The 20,523-nt window shown below is 34.7% G+C and overlaps 2 protein-coding genes across 6 annotated transcripts; one reads left to right on the top strand and one right to left on the bottom strand.

Annotated features, from left to right (window-relative positions):
• Positions 1-6,611: 6,611 nt before the first annotated feature.
• On the bottom strand, positions 6,612-8,010 carry LOC105175305 (uncharacterized). 4 transcript variants are annotated; one of them, XM_020698542.2, is made up of 2 exons: positions 7,682-8,010; positions 6,612-7,535 (listed from the first exon to the last, which is right to left on the bottom strand). In XM_020698542.2, exon 2 carries the CDS (start codon positions 7,446-7,448, stop codon positions 6,801-6,803), a length of 648 nt encoding a protein of 215 aa, XP_020554201.1. In that variant the 5' UTR covers positions 7,449-7,535; positions 7,682-8,010; the 3' UTR covers positions 6,612-6,800. The 4 variants fall into 4 exon arrangements, with proteins under 4 accessions (XP_020554201.1, XP_088732106.1, XP_011096012.1 ...); XM_088875980.1 differs by having other exon boundaries at positions 6,612-7,531; positions 7,688-8,010; XM_011097710.3 differs by having other exon boundaries at positions 7,688-8,009.
• A 4,636-nt stretch (positions 8,011-12,646) lies between these two features.
• On the top strand, positions 12,647-20,406 carry LOC105175304 (pyrophosphate--fructose 6-phosphate 1-phosphotransferase subunit beta). 2 transcript variants are annotated; one of them, XM_088876432.1, is made up of 16 exons: positions 12,647-13,083; positions 14,228-14,389; positions 14,472-14,593; positions 15,116-15,169; positions 15,249-15,355; positions 15,467-15,572; positions 16,502-16,565; positions 17,044-17,132; positions 18,154-18,285; positions 18,470-18,640; positions 18,725-18,840; positions 19,015-19,126; positions 19,261-19,345; positions 19,573-19,617; positions 19,810-19,878; positions 20,086-20,406. In XM_088876432.1, the coding sequence occupies exons 1-16, from the start codon at positions 12,897-12,899 to the stop codon at positions 20,160-20,162; spliced, it is 1,698 nt and encodes a 565-aa protein (XP_088732558.1). In that variant the 5' UTR covers positions 12,647-12,896; the 3' UTR covers positions 20,163-20,406. The 2 variants fall into 2 exon arrangements, with proteins under 2 accessions (XP_088732558.1, XP_088732559.1); XM_088876433.1 differs by lacking the exon at positions 12,647-13,083 and adding an exon at positions 13,690-13,788.
• The last annotated feature ends 117 nt before the right edge of the window (positions 20,407-20,523 follow it).

The following is a 20,523-nucleotide window of genomic DNA, read 5'->3' as shown; positions in this document are numbered from 1 at the left end:
TCCAAATTTAGTTCAAATTAGAAAAATTGACCAATCCACGTCTAATCTTAATTCCTAAGTTAAGACTTGTTCCACATAATTTAATTTTATTGAACAACTTAACATTTAATATATTATCACAATTAAATCACATTGCAAACGAGAAAATTAATAAAGATGTTGACAGTAATATGAATGCAGAGCATCACCAATTTCAAGCAGACAAAACCAAGATATTGTGTTCAGATTCTACAAGAAACTTACAATCAAGGTAAGGAAAGCAAGCCCCCCCCCCCCCCAAAAAAAAAAAAGAAAAAAACAGGGAAAAATTGACATTTTTGAAAAAGAAACAGCACAAACACAATAAGTGGGGACTAGGAAAAAGCAACACGAAAAGAACAAGTGGCTCATCCTCTTTTATTACTTCGTAATAATAATTAATAACATACATATATTCGCACAATAAATGTGATATACTTGTTATGTGATTAATCGTTTTTTTTAATTGTATATAATCGCAGGTAAATATATTACATTTATTATTTATTTGATTTTGATCTGACAAAATCTGATTGGAGTAGATTTTTTTATTTTTATTTTTTGTCCAACCAGGCAAAAAGATGATGAAATTAAAGCTGAAAAAGAGATGGAAAAAACTAGCTGTAGCATGGCACGTGTGGGGTACCTTTACTTAGTGTTTTGTGTAATGCTAATCATGCCTTTTGATTTTCACTCTCTCTCTCTTTTTATAAATATATATAGAGAGATATGAACGGTGAGTTAGATTTATTTTTCAAGTTTCAATATAAATTATTACATTAGTTACAAGGTAAGAATATCATAAAGTAATATGAAGTATTACTACATAAGTAGAAACAAAATTTGATAATATAATAATAATAACAGGATAAAGAAAAAATGCAGAGGGTGCAGATGACAATATTGTGTGTGTTGAGTGCATATTATTATCTGCTTTTGAGAAGGTGTTTGATGATGATGATGATGATGATGATGGATGGGTGTATCTGCAAATTCCATGTTTGATTGTCCTCTCCCAATCTAAAGGGGGTGGGGTGGGGGTGAGTGCGTTATTACCTAACTTTTTTATTATTGCGCTAAATAATTTGTTTGATTAGTAAAATCCACGCACTTCAATCCAACTTATCCTGCCTTCACTTATTGCTTATCAATATGGTTATGCTATTCAAATTATTCACAAAATTCATTCTACATATGTCTTTCATCATTTGCCCAAATTGACTTCTGTTTTTTACCTAATTTTTTCTTATTTAAGATGTTATACAATAACAAATACATTCGTATAAGTTTGGTGTTATTAGAATGAAATTATCTGATACTTGTATAATTATAGGATCTCAACTTCAATTATTATCATGAATTCGAGAATAGAGGACTTGTCAAACACCTCGCCACGGCACCGGCAACTCCTAAGTGCGTAGTCCTAACTCTTTGTAAAATTACAAATATATCTCCTGATAATACATCTAATTTAGGAGGTGCTTGTGTATGTTTTTTTCCCTGATCGATGAGGTATTTATGTAAATATTTTCAAAAATATATAAAATATTTTTGTAATTAGGCCTTTATGAAATGTAGATGTAACGTACACTTAACTATTATATTTTAATTAATTATAATTAAAATATAGAATGGACGCTAGTAATGCCAAAAAGAATTCTACTTAAGTAGTGTCAAAAGAGTTGATTTCGCTCTTATATACCAACCAATCAGACCTCAAACAAGTAATAATTTCGTGTCCTTTCTTCAAGTTTGCAGCCCCAAAAGCAGAGTTTGGCTAATTCCTGAGTTGACTCCAGTTTAATCCTGTCCATATATTTCCCAGTCATTTCTGTTTCCTTCTCTTTTTTTTTTTTAAAGCTCTTAATCAACCTTCAGATTTGAGATTCTTAGGACATGACTGACTGGCTGTCGTCTTGTTTGTAACAACTTAGAATTAAGATGAAAACATATAGTTTCCTTGGTTGATGGTTAGACTATATTGGACTTGCTGTCGGCGGAATTTGCTCATCAGCCCACTCATCTACAGTAGCAACAGTACCATGCCTTTTGTCAAAAATCATTCAGGAGCTTTATTAATTACTGTTATAAAAGAGTGCACTCCTTATTACAAAAATGATTTTGGCTCCATTCAATTAAGAATAGACAACTTTACAAATTAAGTAAATTAATGTTACGGAATAAATGACAACATGACTCTCTGAGGTACTTGAACATTAATTATATCGAAATCTGTTAAACGTCAGTCTTGTAGAATCATTTAATATTTCTAACTATGTCAACGCGTAAAAACGACCATCTCATCTAAAAGTTTAAGTGACTGAAATGGAGAATCATTTAATATCAAAACACAATCTCGTCTTTTCGCCTTTTTGAGACTATCATCACCATCATCAAAAAGATTATGGACTATAAACAATATACATTGTATCTGAATGGTCTTTTTAAAAGCAAGAGATAAATGAAGAGGGGTAGAAGAATATCTGACTGAAAATCCGAGGTGATGGATGGAGGGGAATCCAGATAGTGCATGCTGCAAGAACACAACAACATATGTCGCTGTGTCCAATTTGGATTTGGTCTTAGGTTCTCTGAATTTCTACATCGAGTTTTAATTTCACTTCATTTTCTGATGTGGTCTCCAGTTCTGGGAAAGATGCCAATTCTCAATCGCAGCCAATGGCTCCACCATCATACATATATATATGATCATCATAATCCAATCAAGAATTAAGGCCATATATATACACTATCTTTTTGGGATTTTTTATTCTTTTTTTCCCTTCAATATAAAAAAGTTAGATTAGGTTAAAAATATTGGGGTCGCCCCAAATAAAAAGACCACTCGTTGTTATGAAAAAATAAATTATTTCCTGCTAAAAATGACCACGATTTGAAAATTTTAGCCTCACTTGGATAAATAATGGATAATAGCAATTGCGTAGTTGTTAATCAATATCTTTCACGACTTTTTACTTTTGACTCTAATAATTAACGGTAATAAAATACCATATGTATTTCTTTTATCGCGTAGCAAAATGTTTCTTTTATTTAAACTTATTGAGAGTGAGATATTGCCCAATTTAATTTTCGTATTCTCGCCAATATATGAGCGGTATAATGATCTATTATCATCGACTTGTAATAAATACACTCACATAAAATGATGATTAATCAACACATTCGGTAAAGTTGAAATTCATAAAATTAAAATGAAGAACTAAAAAAATTAAATATTCACTAGACCATTAAGTTAGTATTCTTTTTTCTTCTTTGAATTCAATTTTTTCATTTAATAAATTAGAATCCTGGAACACGAGGGAACAGCACAATCCACATACTGATTACTAGAATTAGCCATTTATAACATTAGTAATTAAAGTAGTTGTGGGGCAGGTGGGATCATGAGGCCAGGACTAATAGTCTGATTGGACACGCCACCACGACCACTTCCTTTCTACTACCAAAAAGCACATGCCTTGTTTTATTTGCAAAAATTTACGGACATACATAACCTAATGTAACTCCAAGACAACTTTCTTAAAATGTTACTCAACTTAACTAGTTTTGGACCATACTTTGAAGACCAAACAAAAAAACAACGAATAAAAGTGTTGACCCTACGGTTGGTCAAGACTCGTCCAGCGCCATAAATCCCGGAGTCGACAAAGATTTTAATCAAATTATTTTCGGACATATATAGGGTTAGGTAGCTAGCAACGATATTTGTGTTCGAAATATGTAATCACCATGTCAATCAGTTTCTCCAAACCTCAAAATAAAGGAAGTAGGCCACCAATAGTCGGATCATGAGTTATGTATCACGTCTATAATTTTTAGGATTAAAGAATGAGTTCAATACAGAAGGATGACTCAACAAATATATCGCAGAAATATCAAGTCATGCATATTCTTAATATCTCGGAACACATTATATCGAAAAATCTCCAACAAACTCTCCAATATCCATGGCTGTCAACCCACCAACAGCACGTAAAACAAACTCCCCACATTTTAGTTTGACTGGACATGACTCGTTCGAACGATCATATCTCCTTCTAAATGAGGCCAAATCTCAATTCGTTTGGTCTGTTAGTTAACTAACACGCGCAGCTTTCAAAGACATCACTTGCAATAACTAACCTCCAGAACCTACCACTCATTTTTTGCACTTTACAAGCATACTTGGTTTCATATTTCAATTTTCTATCACTCCCGTTTAATTATAACACCACATCTTATGTTATTTTCAAGTTTTTTCTTTTTTATTTCTAGTAAATCGATTTACTGACTTTAGTATAAAAATATGAACTCCTATTTTACAGGTTAATCTATTTACGTTCTTAAGTTTATATATTTTATAGTGGAGGGGTTGTTTTCTAGCTAGTAAAGTTAAAAGAGGGAGAAAAGGGTGGAATCAAACACAATCCGCGCGCTTCGTAGCTTCTTCATAACTCGTTGCTAATAATTATGACGGAGACGTGTCATGTACATGTCTAGATTCATACAGTGGTCGACTGTGTGGGGACTCACCATGAAATAGATGTATACCAAGATTGATGGAGGTATATATGAGTGTATAGACCAAGGCATCAAAGTTCTTTTACAAAAAATAAGGTCAAACTATGTGTACTGAGAAGGAGGGCTTGAGGTTGTAAGTTTTGAGGGTTGATGTTGATTTATGTGGGATATGTGAAATGGGTCCATTGCTCTGGCAGTTTCGATCAATTATTTGGCTAGTTTTTACATGAATGATTGGCGGAATGACCATTAGTGGTTAGTTTTGATGGAGGTAGACTTATCGGAGGTTGTAATGAATGAGCATTTCATGTATTGTATAAGAATTTGGTTTGACAAGTTGGGGACAATGAGAAGGAAATAATTGGAGTGGATTTGTCAACGACTTAAGTAGTAGTAATCACAATTATGTGAACGCCATTTGTTGGTAATGGTTTTTACGACTTACGAGCCAATGATTGACGCATGCCCTCTTAAACAAGATTTGTACTGTTTTTTGTTTGTGCCAAGTCATCAACGGCGTGAAATGTAATAACTAATTGTGAATTTATGTTTTTGTTATTACGGAAAGCATTTCTTGTCAGTTCACTAATTTTGGTGTCATTTATGTAAATTTGTACTTATATGAGTTGTGAATTATTGGATTAGTACATGACAATGATATAAGGTGTAATTTAATAATTGATACTTTGTATGGATACAAACTCACATGTACGACATCATTAAACTCATCTTGAATTGGATAGAGCGAAAAAAATTGAGCGTGGACTGCAAGACTTAGTTTTCTATATCATGGTTATGAGACCATGACTATTTATATATATATATATAAGTTCTAAATATATGTATATATATTATTCTATTTAATTTACATTTAATATGTTATTGTAGAGTGGTCCAAAATGCATGTGGAGTGTCTGTGCACACACAAGACATGAATGTATGTGTCCGGATGGATGATGAACTTATGTTATCTACTTGAGGTACTATATTCGGACATAGGCCAAAATACTTTTTGATCTTATAAAGAAGGGATGTTTCTCTTTTAACATTATTCTTTATGTGATTTTCACCTTGGTTTCATTTTTTAAAGAAAAATTTGCAACTTAGTCCTAAACTCTATTCACCGTCAAGTTTAGACGGAAGAATAGACAATTTGTTAAGTGGTTGTTATCGTTGGAGAAAAAAGTTTCATTTAAACTTGACAGGAAATGAAAATTGGGATTAAGTTGAGAAATTTTCTTTATAAAATAGAATCAAAGCAAAATCACGTAAGCATAGGACTAAAAAAATCCCTTCTTTTTAGGACCAAAAAAATAATTTAGCCTTCGAACATATTATATTATCCTACACAAACTTCACCAGATACATACCCAAAAGAAAAGGGAAAAAAAAAAGTAATAATAATAACAATGCAATATGTTGACAATCAAAATTACGTTTACAGGATTTCTCGATGGCCCAATTACTAAAACTAAAGCATAAACCCATTCGCAACTTATTGTATGGGCTAATTGTGGGCTTGTTCCAACTCAAACCGATTACTATTGGGCCACGGACATTTTGGGCCCATTACAGGAATTTGATCGCTTTATATAAAAATTTATTTTGGATTTGATTCTTAAAAAAGTGTAAGCCTCTGCTCGGAAGAGGGAAAAATTTTCATTTTGCTTTTGTATTCAAACAAAGGTGAAGTAAAAACCTTTTTCTTTTTGTTTTTTTCTCTTGCTGGTCTATATAATTTAAATTCTTTTAAAAAAATTAAAATTCAAAATGTCTCAAACAATTTTCACATCCGTGATTTTTTTTATTTAAAATTTTCCAAAATCTAAATTACGTGTCAAACATGTTAGAGCGACATTCCTGTTTTAGTCAATGGGATGACGAGGGTTGGGGGTGACTTGAATTTAAATTCAATAATCGAAGATGATGATGTAAACTCAATTGATTAATTGATGACACATTAATTCAGATGAATACTGCGTAAATACTAAAGTGACTGACAAGAAATTCTTAGGTAAACCTATTTACATTCAACCAATCATAATATAAGTAAAAGTTTGGATGGGCCATGATTGATCAATTTTTAGTTTGATTGAGAAAATTGAGAATGTAATGGAAGTTTGAGAAATTACATATTGTGTGGGTGGAGAAGCGTCTGAACAATGATGGCCTCGTTGGAGCTTTTTTGACAAAGTGTCTCAATTTCACTAAACTCTGCAGATTTCCAGAAACAGTTGTCTTTAATTTCTTTGTTGATGATCTCAGTATATGTCGAGAATCTCAAGAATTGGACGGTTGCAGAGGGGGCAAGACCCTCGGTTCAACCACAACTCCCTAGAGCACACTCTGCAAAAAGTGTGCCCACATGGTATGAATGCTGCACCCTTCTTCCTTCCCATGCACACGCAGCACACCGAATCACTCCCTTCCCTATGATCTTCTTCCTGTTTCTTGTTCATCTCTCCATCGTAGCCGTCCGTTTCCTCTAGCAATCTCATCAACGACACTCTCGACGGTGTCCCCGGTGCGGTTATTGCCGGCGCAGGAGTCGGGCTTCTTTCGCCGTTGCTATTGGGCCTTGGTGTGAGAATAGCTCCTCCGTTGTCCGAGTCCACCACCGCCCTCAACTGTCTCTCAGCCGCCAACGCCGCCGCCAAGTTCATCCCTGCGGGCACCGGAGATTGGACCACAACCACACACGGCGGTGCTGGCGCATTTTCAATCGGTTCCTGGGCCACGTTAATAACCTCGGTTGGTGGGCTCAGCGGACCTCCATCTTCTTCGTCACCATCCCTCACGCTTATGGTGGTAGGGCCGACGCCCCACGTCGCCCCACAACAACCCAAACCCTTCAATCCCAGCCGTTCCTTCAGACTCGGCCTTCTCAGCGAGCGACCAACCCCGTCCATCCTCTCCGCCAAGAGCTCCACCAATGTTGTTGCTCCTCTCTCTAATTCCACCCTCGCCTGCAACCTCAACCCCAAGATTTCACCTATCTGACCCATTATTTCATAGCCAAAAAAAATCACAATTAAAAACAAAAGAAAAGAACATCACATATACAAACGAAGTTCACACAAACACACGCATATATTCCTCCTATGTATAAATGCATACAAAAGAAGAAGGTGAAGAGAATTACACGTACTGAGAGTGGGTATATAAATGAGAGAGCAAAGCTAAAGCATTGATCAGATCACGTGAATGGCATAAGGTCTGAGGAATGAAAGCTGACCGCCACCACCTCCACCACCACCACCAAGATTCAATGCACAAAAGAAAAAGGAGTAGAGAGGTACAAGTATGAAGCAAGCGGGTTTTGAAGTCAATAAAAGGAGCGTGTTGCGTGTTTTTGATGTCATCGCCAGCTCCGTCAGAGGAAGAGGGAATATTTTTGTAGTTGGGAGGTTTGGAGAAGAAAGAAACAAAAGACAAAATAGAACCAAGTGGAATTAATTAGTTGTTTAAACATAAACTTGAAATAATACCTTAATTACAAGAACAAGAGAATCCTACACTACATATATACTAATAATAATGATACAATATGGTTTCGTTTCGTCACAAGTAATTTATTGAGAACCGTGGCCGGCCGTAACTAAGTCAAAAGCCATAGAATTTGAAGCAGGCGCGCATCCCTTGAGGTTTGCCCCATCTGAATCTGCCCACTCTGCCTTTAGTTCCACTCTCAGACAAACCAACACTCTCAAACTACTTGTCTTTGTCTTCATACCTTAACATGCTATCGCAATTACTCCAAAAAAGCATGCAAAATAAAAGTTCAGACAAATAAAAGAAAAAAAGAAAAAGGATCTTGAGAACGACTTCACTTTTCTTTTCATGTTTTGGCAGATAAAATAAAAGTATGCAGGCAAAGATTTCTATAATTCATCTGTTCTTGTCGTTAAAAAGTAAAGTTTAATTACACGAAAAATAATATTTAATCATGCAAAACTTTGTGATAATATTTAATTTTAATCATTATATCGGAATGATTACATAAGAATAAATCGAAGAATTTCTATGCATATGCTTAAAATTAAGGGAATATTTATGTAAAATTTGATGAACTGGGATCGGTTTGACTTGCGTTTCTTCCGGTGCTTGGCCAATGAGACAATGGTGAGAATAAAAGAGAAGGTTTTCGAAATAATTAAAGCATATATAAAAGAAAGATGGTGGGATGGAATGTATGTAGGCAGGCGAAGAATAATTAATATCACACACAAATTAAAATATGTAGAAAGAATAAATAATTGAGAGGATGTAGTTAGGACAACAACTGATGCGCATGATTGTATTCTTTTTCTTCTATTCGGATGTCATGTCATAGTTTGAACAATTTTATCTTCACTACCTAATTCTAATATTTTATTTTTATTTTATTTGTAGTTGTGATTGGAATTTTAGGGATAATTAATTCCCCTATTCTTAAATTTTGTATAATTACATGTAGACTTTCAGTGGTTTGAAAAATTAACACTCATGCGATTTGTTTTCGTCTAACAAATAAGTTCCTTCATTGGTCAAGATTCATTGAATCTGCTAATATTTATTATAAAATAAAAATGAATGAAAATCTATATTTACTCTAAATTGACTTATTATTAACTTATTGCAGGTTAAATAATTTTTTCGAACTAAACTACCCTTATAACGATGAGATATACCTCCTCATATATTAACACGTGAAGACGTATGGGGTAATTTGATTTTAAAAAGATTTATTTGACATGCAATAAGTTAGTAAGAAATCAATGGGAGGTAAATATAATATTTTTTTTTTATTAATATCAGCAAATTCGATGGATTTTGACTAACGAATGAACTTATTTGTTAAATAAAAATAAACTTTAAAAGTATAAGATATAATTTTTAAAACGATAAAAAAATTATATATAATTACACATGATGTTAGGGGAGAAAAGTATAATTATTTCAAACTTTCATGTTCCGTGTACCCAACTGCTTCAATCATTTAATCTGCGACGTGTGCAGGCTCGTGATGCGCTAGTTTAACTATGTAATGTAAGGCCGTCTTCAACAGTTTCGTGTTATGATTGAGGTTTCAGCCGCATGTTTTTTAAATTCTAATTATGACATTTTATTTCCAAATCATAGTCGGAGATAGCACTGGTCTTCTGTTTATGCTTCCCTTTGTTTATGTTTTTTTTTTTTTTCAATTTTTAAAATAATAAATAAAATATATATATATTTATTTATATGTATTCTGATTGAAAATATATTAATTTGACATAAGAATCTAATATAAAATACAATTTCATTAACAATCCAAATATATTATTGTTTTAGACAAAATCTGTACAAACTTAAAAACACATACTTTCCACTTAAAATGACAATATAAAAAGAGGCTGTTAGGATTAGTCTTTGTTTATGATTTCCATTTTGGTAATTAAGTTGACCGAATGATATTTTTAGAGCAAGCATGGAAAATGAGGGGAGATTGGGCTTTATAGAGTAACTCGGGGTTTTGCAGGCCCAAACTGCCCAACACATCTATTATAGCTTGTTTTTCATTCAGTTGTCTGTCTGCTGTCAGATTTACTTGATAATTGAAAATGCGTGAATATTTCTACACTTTATGAAAAGATCAAATGAAATTTATGTCTTATAATACAGAAATAAATCGGTACAGACTTGATGGAATACCTCAAGTATAACTCCCCGAAACTCCTCAGAATTCATTGTCACGTAATAATTCAAGAGTCGACGCAAATCCTTAACCTCCTCAATCCTGTTGGCCAAAATCATCTGCTCAATGGACTCTCTGAAATCCTGTCTTGGATCATAAGAGCACTTCTCCATCGCCACCATCACAATGAACTTTGTTTCTTCTCGTCTTGCCCTTGTATTTTCCTGTCTTTCTCTGATCATTTCTTCCAGCCTTTCTTGTACCATTGCATGTGATATTGTCGAAACACTCTCAACTCTACGTGAGTTGATTGAGCTTTCGTCCTCTGCAAATGAAGACACGCTAAGCCTACGAGCACAGCAGAGTGCCCTGCATCCTCTAGTTTGAAGCTGCTTCTGCTTCTGCTTCTGCTTCACTTCTCTACTTGTCTGCATTCTTACACATTTGGATTAGAATGTGAAGTGTAAGATGGACGAATCATTTATGTAGTTAGGCGGTGGGTTGACGCTAATCATGATTATGTCCCGAGTCCAAAAGTGGCGGCCTGTCTGGATTTTGAAGAGTGAATCTGATAAAGAGGGAACCATCCAGTTTGTTTATTTCATGGACATGCCTTTAGCTTCCTTTAACAGTAGTGTATTAGGTGGCATGCTTTTGTAATTGCGGTTGAAGCTTAAAGAAGATATTATGAGGATTCGGTACTTGATCATGCCACAGTGGAAAGCTGGGGCAAGTGCAAGTTTTGTCTAACCAAAAGTTGCAATCTCTTGGTTATCATTAACACTGATTAGCCGCAGGTCCCATTGTAGAATAGAATGAAACTGCACTCATCTTTATATGGTACAATGAACTTAGTCTACACTGTTGGTGCAAGGCATGTTATTGTGCTTTTCTATTCATGAAATACTACCCTATACAAGAAATGAGTATGATGTTATTGCACAAGAGAGAAGTTGAGTCCCAGGATTATATTAAAGAAGTTGATCCACCAGATCATGTACGAGTACTTGATTCATATTCTCAAGATTAGTTATGGCGTTTCTCAAGGTGAAGACTTATTTTCAGTCAAGTTTCATTCATTTGAAGAAATGGTGGTTGAAGAAGAAGAAAGCAGCGGATATCGCCAAATGTTTATTTGCAAAACCACATTCTTTTTCAAGCGTGTTGCTATTGGAAATCATAGAGCATTCCATAGGGACATTAAAAATAGGAGTTCAATAGTTTTAGGCTTTTGTTATATGAATTTTTTTAAATAACTCCAAACTTGAGAAAAGTCAATATTTTTGTTATTTATTTATTTTTATAAAAAATTGATATCAATTTTTTTTTATTTTAAGAGACCAAAAATATTAACCTTATGTCCTATAGAATTAAAAGTATAATTTTGTAGGACAGTAACTCTAGAATGCGATGTGCACAAAAAATTGGTATTTTTGTTGTTGATGGCCATGTTTTAACTCAGCCCGGCCCGAATGGTCGGAGTGTCCAAACCGCGACCTGACCACCAAGACGGGCCGGTTGAAACTAGAAAATCGGATGAGCCAAAAAATCGTTTGACCCAATGGTTCAATCGGTGAACCGTGTGACCTAGTACTGTGTTGATTGAACCAGTCGGATCAACAATCAAGTGTAAATACATGATAAAATTTTTAATTTTTTTTAAAATGTGTATTATTTTTATTAAGTACCCTCATTTTATGTTATTTCTGAAAATATAATAGATTATTTCAAAAAATGTGCGTTATTTCTGTTAAATTGAGATATTTTCTATTAAGTTTAACTGTTTTATGTTAACTCTAAATATAAAATTCCGATTTCTCTTTTCGATTCAATTTTGCTATTTTTGTTAGATTATTTCTTATAATTTAGTGTGTCTAATTTTCCGATAAATTTAAAAATATATAATATTATTTCTTATAATAATCTTTATAAGTTTGTTTTCAAATTTATTTTATTATATTATATATCTTATTGAATTATTAATGTCAAAGAAAATCAACGATTTTTTTAAAACATAGGTTAAATATATTAATATTATTTTTAAAATATTAATAATTTTTTATAAAATAAATACGACGTCGCTGGTCCGATCGCAATTAATGAATTCAACACTTGAACCAATGATCCATAACCCACTTAATTTTAAATTGAATGAAGGGTTAGAGTTTCAAAATATTGGTTGATCTTGAATGATCTTTTAGAACCAATTGGTTGGACCTAGGCTCAACCAACTACCCAAGGCTCGTGACGGCATCGGAGAATATGATGTTGGAATATACTTACTTTGATTTTTCGAATCTACCTACCGCTCTCAACACCAACAACAAAGAAGAGAGTGGAGAGAGAATAAATGAGTAACCCCAACAATAAAAGTGTTTTTCCTTTTAATGAAAATTGATAAGAGGATGAGGAAGTTATCTGAAAAAGATTCGAAATTTGGTTAGGTGAAAGCCCAACAGTGGAAACTGCAAATGATGAGTACTCAACCTTGATCACGTGTGTCGTCCTAAATTACCTAAACGCCCCTGAAGTTTGTAACTGCCCGTTTTTGGCGGAGCTTCCCAGGACATATTTACCCCTCAACGGGCAAAACTAAAATAGGGGAGAGCCACAGACGGCGTGAAAACTCCGAAGACGCTCACCCGAAAGGTTTGAGGTTTGGTCGCTTCCAGTTCTACTCTGTACCAATCGATATTTTCCGATGGCTGCTGCTGTGGTTGCTAACGGTGATTACGCCGCTGCTAAAACTCCGTCTGCCGGCCGTTACGCTGCTGTTTACAGCGAAGTACAGAACAGCCGCCTCGATCATCCACTCCCCTTACCTTCTGTCCTCAAAAACTCCTTCAAAGTCGTCGACGGTCCTCCCAGCTCTGCTGCGGGAAATCCTGGTATAGGCAAACGCCTAGAATTTTTTCACGCTCGTCTTTATATGAATGTATGATATGGATGTTGAGTTTATTTACTGAGTGAAGGCTTTCCGTGATCTGGTTGCCGAAATTTCGTAGACTGATAGCCTGAAGTTAGTTTATGAACATTGTTTGATTTCTGAAGGTTTAAATGTTTAATGCTCTTATGTTCCCGCAGAGTTTAGAGACGCGATTTTGAAATTTTCATTAAACTATTCTCTGGTAAGCTGTGTTTGATGCTAGGAGTGTTCACTCGTATTGAACCAAAAGTTTGGTAAATCGAAAATTCAATTCGCCAAAATACTATATCAAATACTGACAGAATTAATCGGTTTGGTTTGACAATTACTCTTTTTTTTTTTTGTTTCCTTCGGCAATTTGGTTCATATTCTGGTAAAGTGATTTTTTTGTTAAAACATAAAAAGCAATTAAAAAGTTTATACTAAAATCATAATTTTATTTTTTTTATTTGTCTTATCTTTAATTTTTAGTAAGTAAAATAACAAAAACAGTACAAAAATAATTAATCGATACAAAGGGAAGTTCAATATCAAATACATAAAAACACTATTTCTGTATTTGGTATGATTCAATAAGTTGGGATTTAAAAATTAAAATCAATTGAATGCCAAAATTTCGATAAGAACTCAACTTGAATGTCGAACCGAAGTTTTCAATTCAGTTTTGGTACTTATCAAATCTTCAATTTCGATTCGACTTGATTGGTTTCGAACTGTGAAAACCCTAAAAGTTGCAAACCTGTATATTTCTATTCAAGTGTGAATATCACCCATTGCTTCTGAACTTGCTAAGTAAAATTTGTTTCTCTAGATTATGATTTAATTGAAGTGAATTTTTTTACCAGAGCTTTAGGATTTAGAAATTAGACTAATGATCTGTATATGATATCTAAAAAGAATTGGGATTGAGATGCTTGCTGATTCTTGTGCATTCATTGGTTAATAAGGTTCTTATATTCAAACGCCTAATTCTATCTGTTCTCTTAACTCAGTAGTGGTTTTCAGTTTTGTTGTTAGTATATAGATCGACCTAAAATTGACAGAATAAGTCACCAACTAGAATGCTAGGACATGTGGATGATAGTAATGGCGATGGGTGGTTGCAGATGAGATTGCAAAATTATTTCCTTGCCTCTTTGGACAACCATCAGCAGACTTGGTACCAGCAGATTCCAGTGATAGCTTGCCTGGTCGGGGCTTGAAGATTGGTGTGGTTTTATCTGGAGGCCAAGCTCCTGGAGGACACAATGTTATTTCTGGAATTTTTGGTAAGGGCTTGAATTTTTCATCAAAATTTTTTGATGAAATGTTTGTGTTAATTGATTAAATTAAATACATGTGTATGGATAGATTACTTGCAGGATCGTTGCAAAGGGAGCACATTATATGGATTCAGGGGTGGACCAGCTGGAATAATGAAGTGCAAATATATAGTATTGACCTCTGAGTACATCTATCCTTACAGAAATCAGGTATTTCTCCTCAGCTCAGACCCATAATGTGTTCATCATTAGTGGTAGTTGAAATTATGATATCAGATGCCTTGTCTCACTCAGCTTGTGTGCATTTGGATTAGTGTTTCTAGTAAACATAGATATGAAAGCAAAATAAATATTGTTGAGTTTGTAGCATCGTATTTAATTCACACAAGTCATTTGAAACCTTGATGCATCTTTTGTTCTTAAACATAATGATATTAGTTATTTTGTTTTGCTCTCTACTTTGTGTTGTAAGAGATAAAAGTATCATCATCAGACATTGTATATGTCATTCCTTTTAATCATGTTGAATGATCAAAGATTCTTGTTCAATTGTGAATTTGCGATCTTGTCTGGCAGTTCAGTGAAACTTCCTGATGCTTTTTCCTGGTTGAGACTTGAGATACTTCATTGTCCAAAATTTTTGCCATTAATAAATTGGTCGGCAATCAACATGTTCAATACTAAACTGCTTGTTTCATGCTGTATTTGTGCTACTTATAATATTACTTTCAGGGTGGATTTGATATGATCTGCAGTGGGAGAGACAAAATTGAGACTCCAGAACAGGTCTACATCTTGATTTGAGGTCATATTCATACTTTACCTAGCGTTCATGTTGAAGCTCACAAAAGCTGCATCATTTCAGTTTAAGCAAGCTGAAGAAACATCTGTTAAGCTTGATTTAGATGGCCTCGTTGTGATTGGTGGAGATGACTCCAACACAAATGCCTGCCTTCTGGCTGAAAATTTTAGGTATGCCTCTACTATGTTGAAGAGTTATCATTATGTTTGAGGTTCATTTTTTGGTAGTTATATAAATATTTGACTTAACTGTTTTATTCCTTCCCTATTGGTTTTTTCCAGGAGCAAAAACTTGAAAACTAGGGTTATTGGGTGTCCAAAGACCATTGATGGTGATCTAAAATGCAAGGAGGTTCCCACAAGTTTTGGTTTCGATACTGCATGCAAGGTAATTCTGATTATGGATTTATTTCCGTGGTATACTCTAATATTACCAATCATCTATATTTTTCTGGGCTGGTTATTAAACTGTTTTTGTTCTATATCAGGCATCTTCTCTTGTCCTTTGGGTATCATTAAGTTTTCCACTTCTGTAGTATGTTGTGTAACTTGGAAAGAGGTGGTATGAACTTCCATGGTAGACCACTGATATCCAAGATTTTCATGCCAACTATATTTTCGCCCATTTCCGCTTGGCAATTGTAAGAATTAATATAAGACTGAAAGGCTGCAGCCCAACTAGAAAATTTACAACTTTGTCTGACTGCCAATTGATTTAAGACGAAATTCACGTCTGAATGCCTGAAATTTATGTTTGCAACTTCACTGAAAAAAGGGCTATGTGCTTCTGGTAGCACTTTTGCTTCAACATATGCCTTTCTGAACCTCTCCAGCCATTGGAATACCAAAATTGATCATTTTGACTTGAGATCTCTTGTAAATTCCGTACTCCAACAAAAACCCTCTTTGGTAAAACAAGTTCTACATTAACATTGACCTTTACTGGTCAAATAGTGTTTATTGGGGAAGGCTCTGTACTGGTCACTATCCCAAGAGAAATAGAGAATGTATCTCAGAGATTTCTATCTCTTGGGATTGTACAATCTGCCAGATCAACTTTGTCAGAATCCTAGTACTCTATTTTTTTCGCCTTACTGTTTTCAGAAATTATTTTATAGTTTTAGGATTTGCATCAAATAAGCATTCATTTCCAGTCCATATGATTTTACATCTTTAAAATTCTCTTTGAACCGAAGTTTGTTGTTTAGTCAATTGCTTGTTAAATTTAGTTGCACCGTCCATCAGGATATTATTTTGTAAGTTCTCTGTTGATAGCACACATAATCTGTAATATTTTGGTGTTCAACTTTTCTGCAGATATATGCTGAAATGATTGGTAATGTCATGATAGATGCTCGTTCAACTGGAAAATACTACCACTGTGAGTAATTGGACTTTTAATGTATCAGAAGAAGTAAATTTGGTGTCTGTTTCTATTCCTTCTATTTTGGTTGCCACCCCTAGCTATACATGTACCTAACAGCGCAATTCTATTCCATTTTCTAATTAAAGAGGTAGAATCTATATTGTAATTGGAGAAGGAACTGCTCGATCGCCTCAGTATTTTCGTTGCTGAAGTTTTTTCTCTTCTATTATAATATTTTAAGTCTCTCTAACAATTCTCTAACACTTTCAAGTCTTACATTCACACTAATCTTTGCAGACCTAACCTATTAAATACAGTTTCCACTTTGTCATCTTTTAATATATATTCATTTTTATTATCAGTTAACTTAGCAACACCAACTGATATTTCATTACCTCCACCAGCGACTAGATGTGACATTTGAATGTTGATACTGTACCATAGCTTTATACATGTTTCTGCAGTTTGAAGTCATTTGACTCATTATGTGCAGTTGTAAGACTTATGGGGCGTGCTGCTTCTCACATTACATTAGAGTGTGCTTTGCAAACTCATCCTAATATCACTCTTATTGGAGAAGAGGTATGTTCTCTGTAATTTGTCTTCCTGGTATATACTAGTTCTGCTAGAACTTACAGTGCTGGTATTATTTCATACTTGCGCACTACTTATACTCAGAAAACTTGAGAACAATGGAATAGTGATGTTTCTACAAGCTTAATTTCTAATAGAAGCACAAGCATTTAAAGTCAAACATGACAAATGCAAAAAAATGAGCACAAGAATTCGTCAACAGTCAAAACTAAAAGCATAAAGTGTCTATAGTTGAAGGCATAATTTGAACTCCTTTATATATGAATAAAAGTGGCTCTTGCACACTGTCACCCAAAGAGAAGCAGATAAGAGCATACTGGCCACAGTGAAGTGAATGTTAAAGAATCTTTGGTTTTATCCACTGTGCCAACTGTTAATGTAAAAGGCATCGGTATTGCTGATGAACTGTTTAACTGCTTGCCTCTTCCCAATGCTTTTTTCAGAATTTATAGTTTCCCCTTCACCTTTGTGCCACAGGTGTGCTCTTGGGAACACCTTTATCTATCCGCATCAATCTTTAAATTATGTAATTTTAGTTATATGTAGAGCTTTATTTTTCTTAATTTGAATTTGATGCTTGATGTTCCCATCCATATAAATGCTCTAGAGCACAAGCCTGAATGTTGATATGTTGGACTCTTGTAAAAGAATTAGAAGATTATTTATTGCTATTGGAAGTCAAAACACCACTACCAGGTTTTGAATCTGAAACAAGGGGGCAAAGGATCAAGTCACAAGTTCCACTAGTTATATCCAGGGGGTTGGTGTATGTTGTCTTGTTTGGTTTTTCTCTTCTTGTTTTCTCATAAAGAGAGAAATATTGAGGGAAAAGACATGACCATGAAAATTTGATGTATGGAGCGGTATAGAATTTTTAGAAGTTTATTACATATCTAAACAAATTAATAATTTTACAGTACAAGTACAAATTGTTAGTGGTAAATAGTTGTTGATATTCAGGAGAACTCGGAAAACAAATTTTCACTTGATGAGTTCAATGTTGCTGCAGGTTGCTGCACAGAAGCAGACCCTTAAAAATGTTACAGACTACATTGCTGATGTGATCTGCAAACGTGCAGAACTTGGTTATAATTATGGAGTCATACTCATACCAGAAGGACTTATAGATTTCATTCCCGAGGTAAAATTATGTTTCCACAACTAATTATCTTTTTTCTGTTAGTGGCTTCTCCATGCACCAGTCTTCTCACTACAAACTCATTAGTATTAACTATTTCTCTGAAGAACTTCTTTATGCTGCTTTTGTATAGATCGAGTGTCTCTTAGCCAATTATAGATTTTACAGATGCTGCATAAATCTGCAGGTTCAGCAGCTCATTGCAGAACTGAATGAGATTTTGGCTCATGACATTGTCGATGAAGCTGGTCTTTGGAAAAAGAAACTCACCCCTCAATCTCTTCAGCTTTTTGACTTCCTGCCACCAGCAATCCAGGATCAGTTGATGCTAGAGAGAGATCCACACGGAAATGTCCAGGTTATATGTCATGTCACGCAAAGTTTCTAGATCTGTATTTCTATATGATGGTGTGCTTGTATGTTACATATCTTCTACCTTCAGGTTGCCAAAATTGAAACTGAGAAAATGCTCATTCAAATGGTTGAAACTGAGCTGGATGTGAGGAAGCAGGGAGCCACATACAAGGGTCAATTCAAAGGACAGTCTCACTTTTTTGGGTATGTAAGATTTCATTTCCATTACTACTTTTCTTTTATATTGTGTAGTCAACATACACATTTGTTTCCTACACGAAAGTATTTTGTGGCAGAGGATAAACTTCTCACTTTCTGAAATTAGATTTTTTAGAACCAGATTATATCTTACATCTAATGTTGGTTTGGACCTCTCAGATATGAGGGAAGGTGTGGTTTACCATCTAATTTTGATGCCACCTACTGCTATGCTTTGGGTTATGCTGCTGGTGCACTACTTAATAGTGGGAAAACTGGACTGATATCATCGGTTTGTGCTTCTACTTCTACTATTCTATAAGTGCATCAAAGTGGTTTTTTCTCTCACTCGGTAATGCGGAAGATCCAGAAGCCTTCTCTTGGAATCAACCTAGGCAAATTGTAGCCTAATTATTTTGTTTACAGGTAGGGAACTTGGCTGCTCCAGTGGCTGAATGGATTGTTGGTGGAACAGCACTCACTTCCCTAATGGATGTCGAGAGGAGACATGGTATAATATTTATTTTTTGTCTTACCATCAGTATGTAGTGCTGGTTCGCGTGAGAAGATTTTCTTGTGTCAATATTGCGATGTATGCAATTGCCGCCACCTTTCCCTTGGGGGTTTTGTGATTGTATCCTGAGTGCCAGCACAGTCATGAAAATGATCAACAATGAAGGATGTTGTAGGTCATTTCTTATTGCTTCTTTGAATCCTTAAAGCTTGTTTATGTTGCAGGTAAATTCAAGCCTGTGATAAAGAAAGCCATGGTTGAGTTAGAAGGTCAGAAATTCTATACTTGTGCTCTTTCAATTTCTCTTTTGTTCTGTACTATTTTCAACTCAAGTGCCTTGTCATGTTTCATTTTATGTATCAATAATTAAGTTCTTATGAATCGCATCAAAACCGGTGGTACTCTTCACTCCATCATACTTGGACCAATCTAAACTCTAGTGTCTTGATGATTGTCTTCAGGTGCCCCATTCAGGAAATTTGTATCCATGAGGGAGGATTGGGCTCTTAATAACCGATATCTCAATCCTGGTATGTATTTTGAAGTTCCAATAGTTTGGTTAGATTTGGTTCTCATTCTCATCTCAAGAAGGACTCGTCTGAATTGACTTAGTAGAGCTTACATTTTTCTTAGACAAAGCTAGACCATTTTCAGCGTATTTTGAAAATTCTCATACACAGACATTGGGCATTGTCTCTAGAAATTAATCTCCACTATCCTTTATTTCCCGTGCACAGGTCCCATTCAATTTGTTGGCCCGACAGCTAGTAAAGTTAATCATACCTTACTTCTGGAACTTGGAGCTGAAGCATAAATGTAAGTGCACTCTTCTTTGTGACAATATCACCAAGTTGTTGAATTACAAGCCTTTGAGGTTTGTCTGAAACCCACACTTCTCCCTTCCTTTTCCTCTCTCCTCCTCCTCCTCCTCCTCCGGGATCCTCTTTCTTGGATTAGTTTATTTAGCGGTAATGTATTTTTCTGGCATTTTTAACTGCCCGAATACATGAATGATTCTTAAAAGTAGTATATGTGGCCAAGTAACTTAGTTGTGCTTACATTCTTGACCTTTTCATTAGAATACAAGCATACCCATGACTGGATTGTGTTGACAATAAAACATAGTCTTACACATCCTATGTCACTGATTCTCACCTTACATTTAGCCTTGGATC

This window comes from Sesamum indicum, linkage group LG12 (assembly GCF_026168435.1).
Source record: "Sesamum indicum cultivar Baizhima isolate 11 linkage group LG12, ASM2616843v1, whole genome shotgun sequence".
Classification (NCBI taxonomy): domain Eukaryota; kingdom Viridiplantae; phylum Streptophyta; class Magnoliopsida; order Lamiales; family Pedaliaceae; genus Sesamum; species Sesamum indicum.
This window is presented reverse-complemented; position numbering and strand designations above follow the sequence as displayed.

Excerpts from the sequence above, each read along its gene's own strand:
- LOC105175304 (XM_088876432.1), top strand. The coding sequence starts at position 12,897 with ATGGCTGCTGCTGTGGTTGCTAACGGTGATTACGCCGCTGCTAAAACT. Across the intron at positions 18,641-18,724 it reads ATCCACACGGAAATGTCCAG|GTTGCCAAAATTGAAACTGA; the intron begins GTTATATGTCAT and ends TTCTACCTTCAG. Across the intron at positions 19,879-20,085 it reads TAACCGATATCTCAATCCTG|GTCCCATTCAATTTGTTGGC; the intron begins GTATGTATTTTG and ends TCCCGTGCACAG.
- LOC105175305 (XM_011097709.3), bottom strand. The coding sequence starts at position 7,544 with ATGGGTCAGATAGGTGAAATCTTGGGGTTGAGGTTGCAGGCGAGGGTG.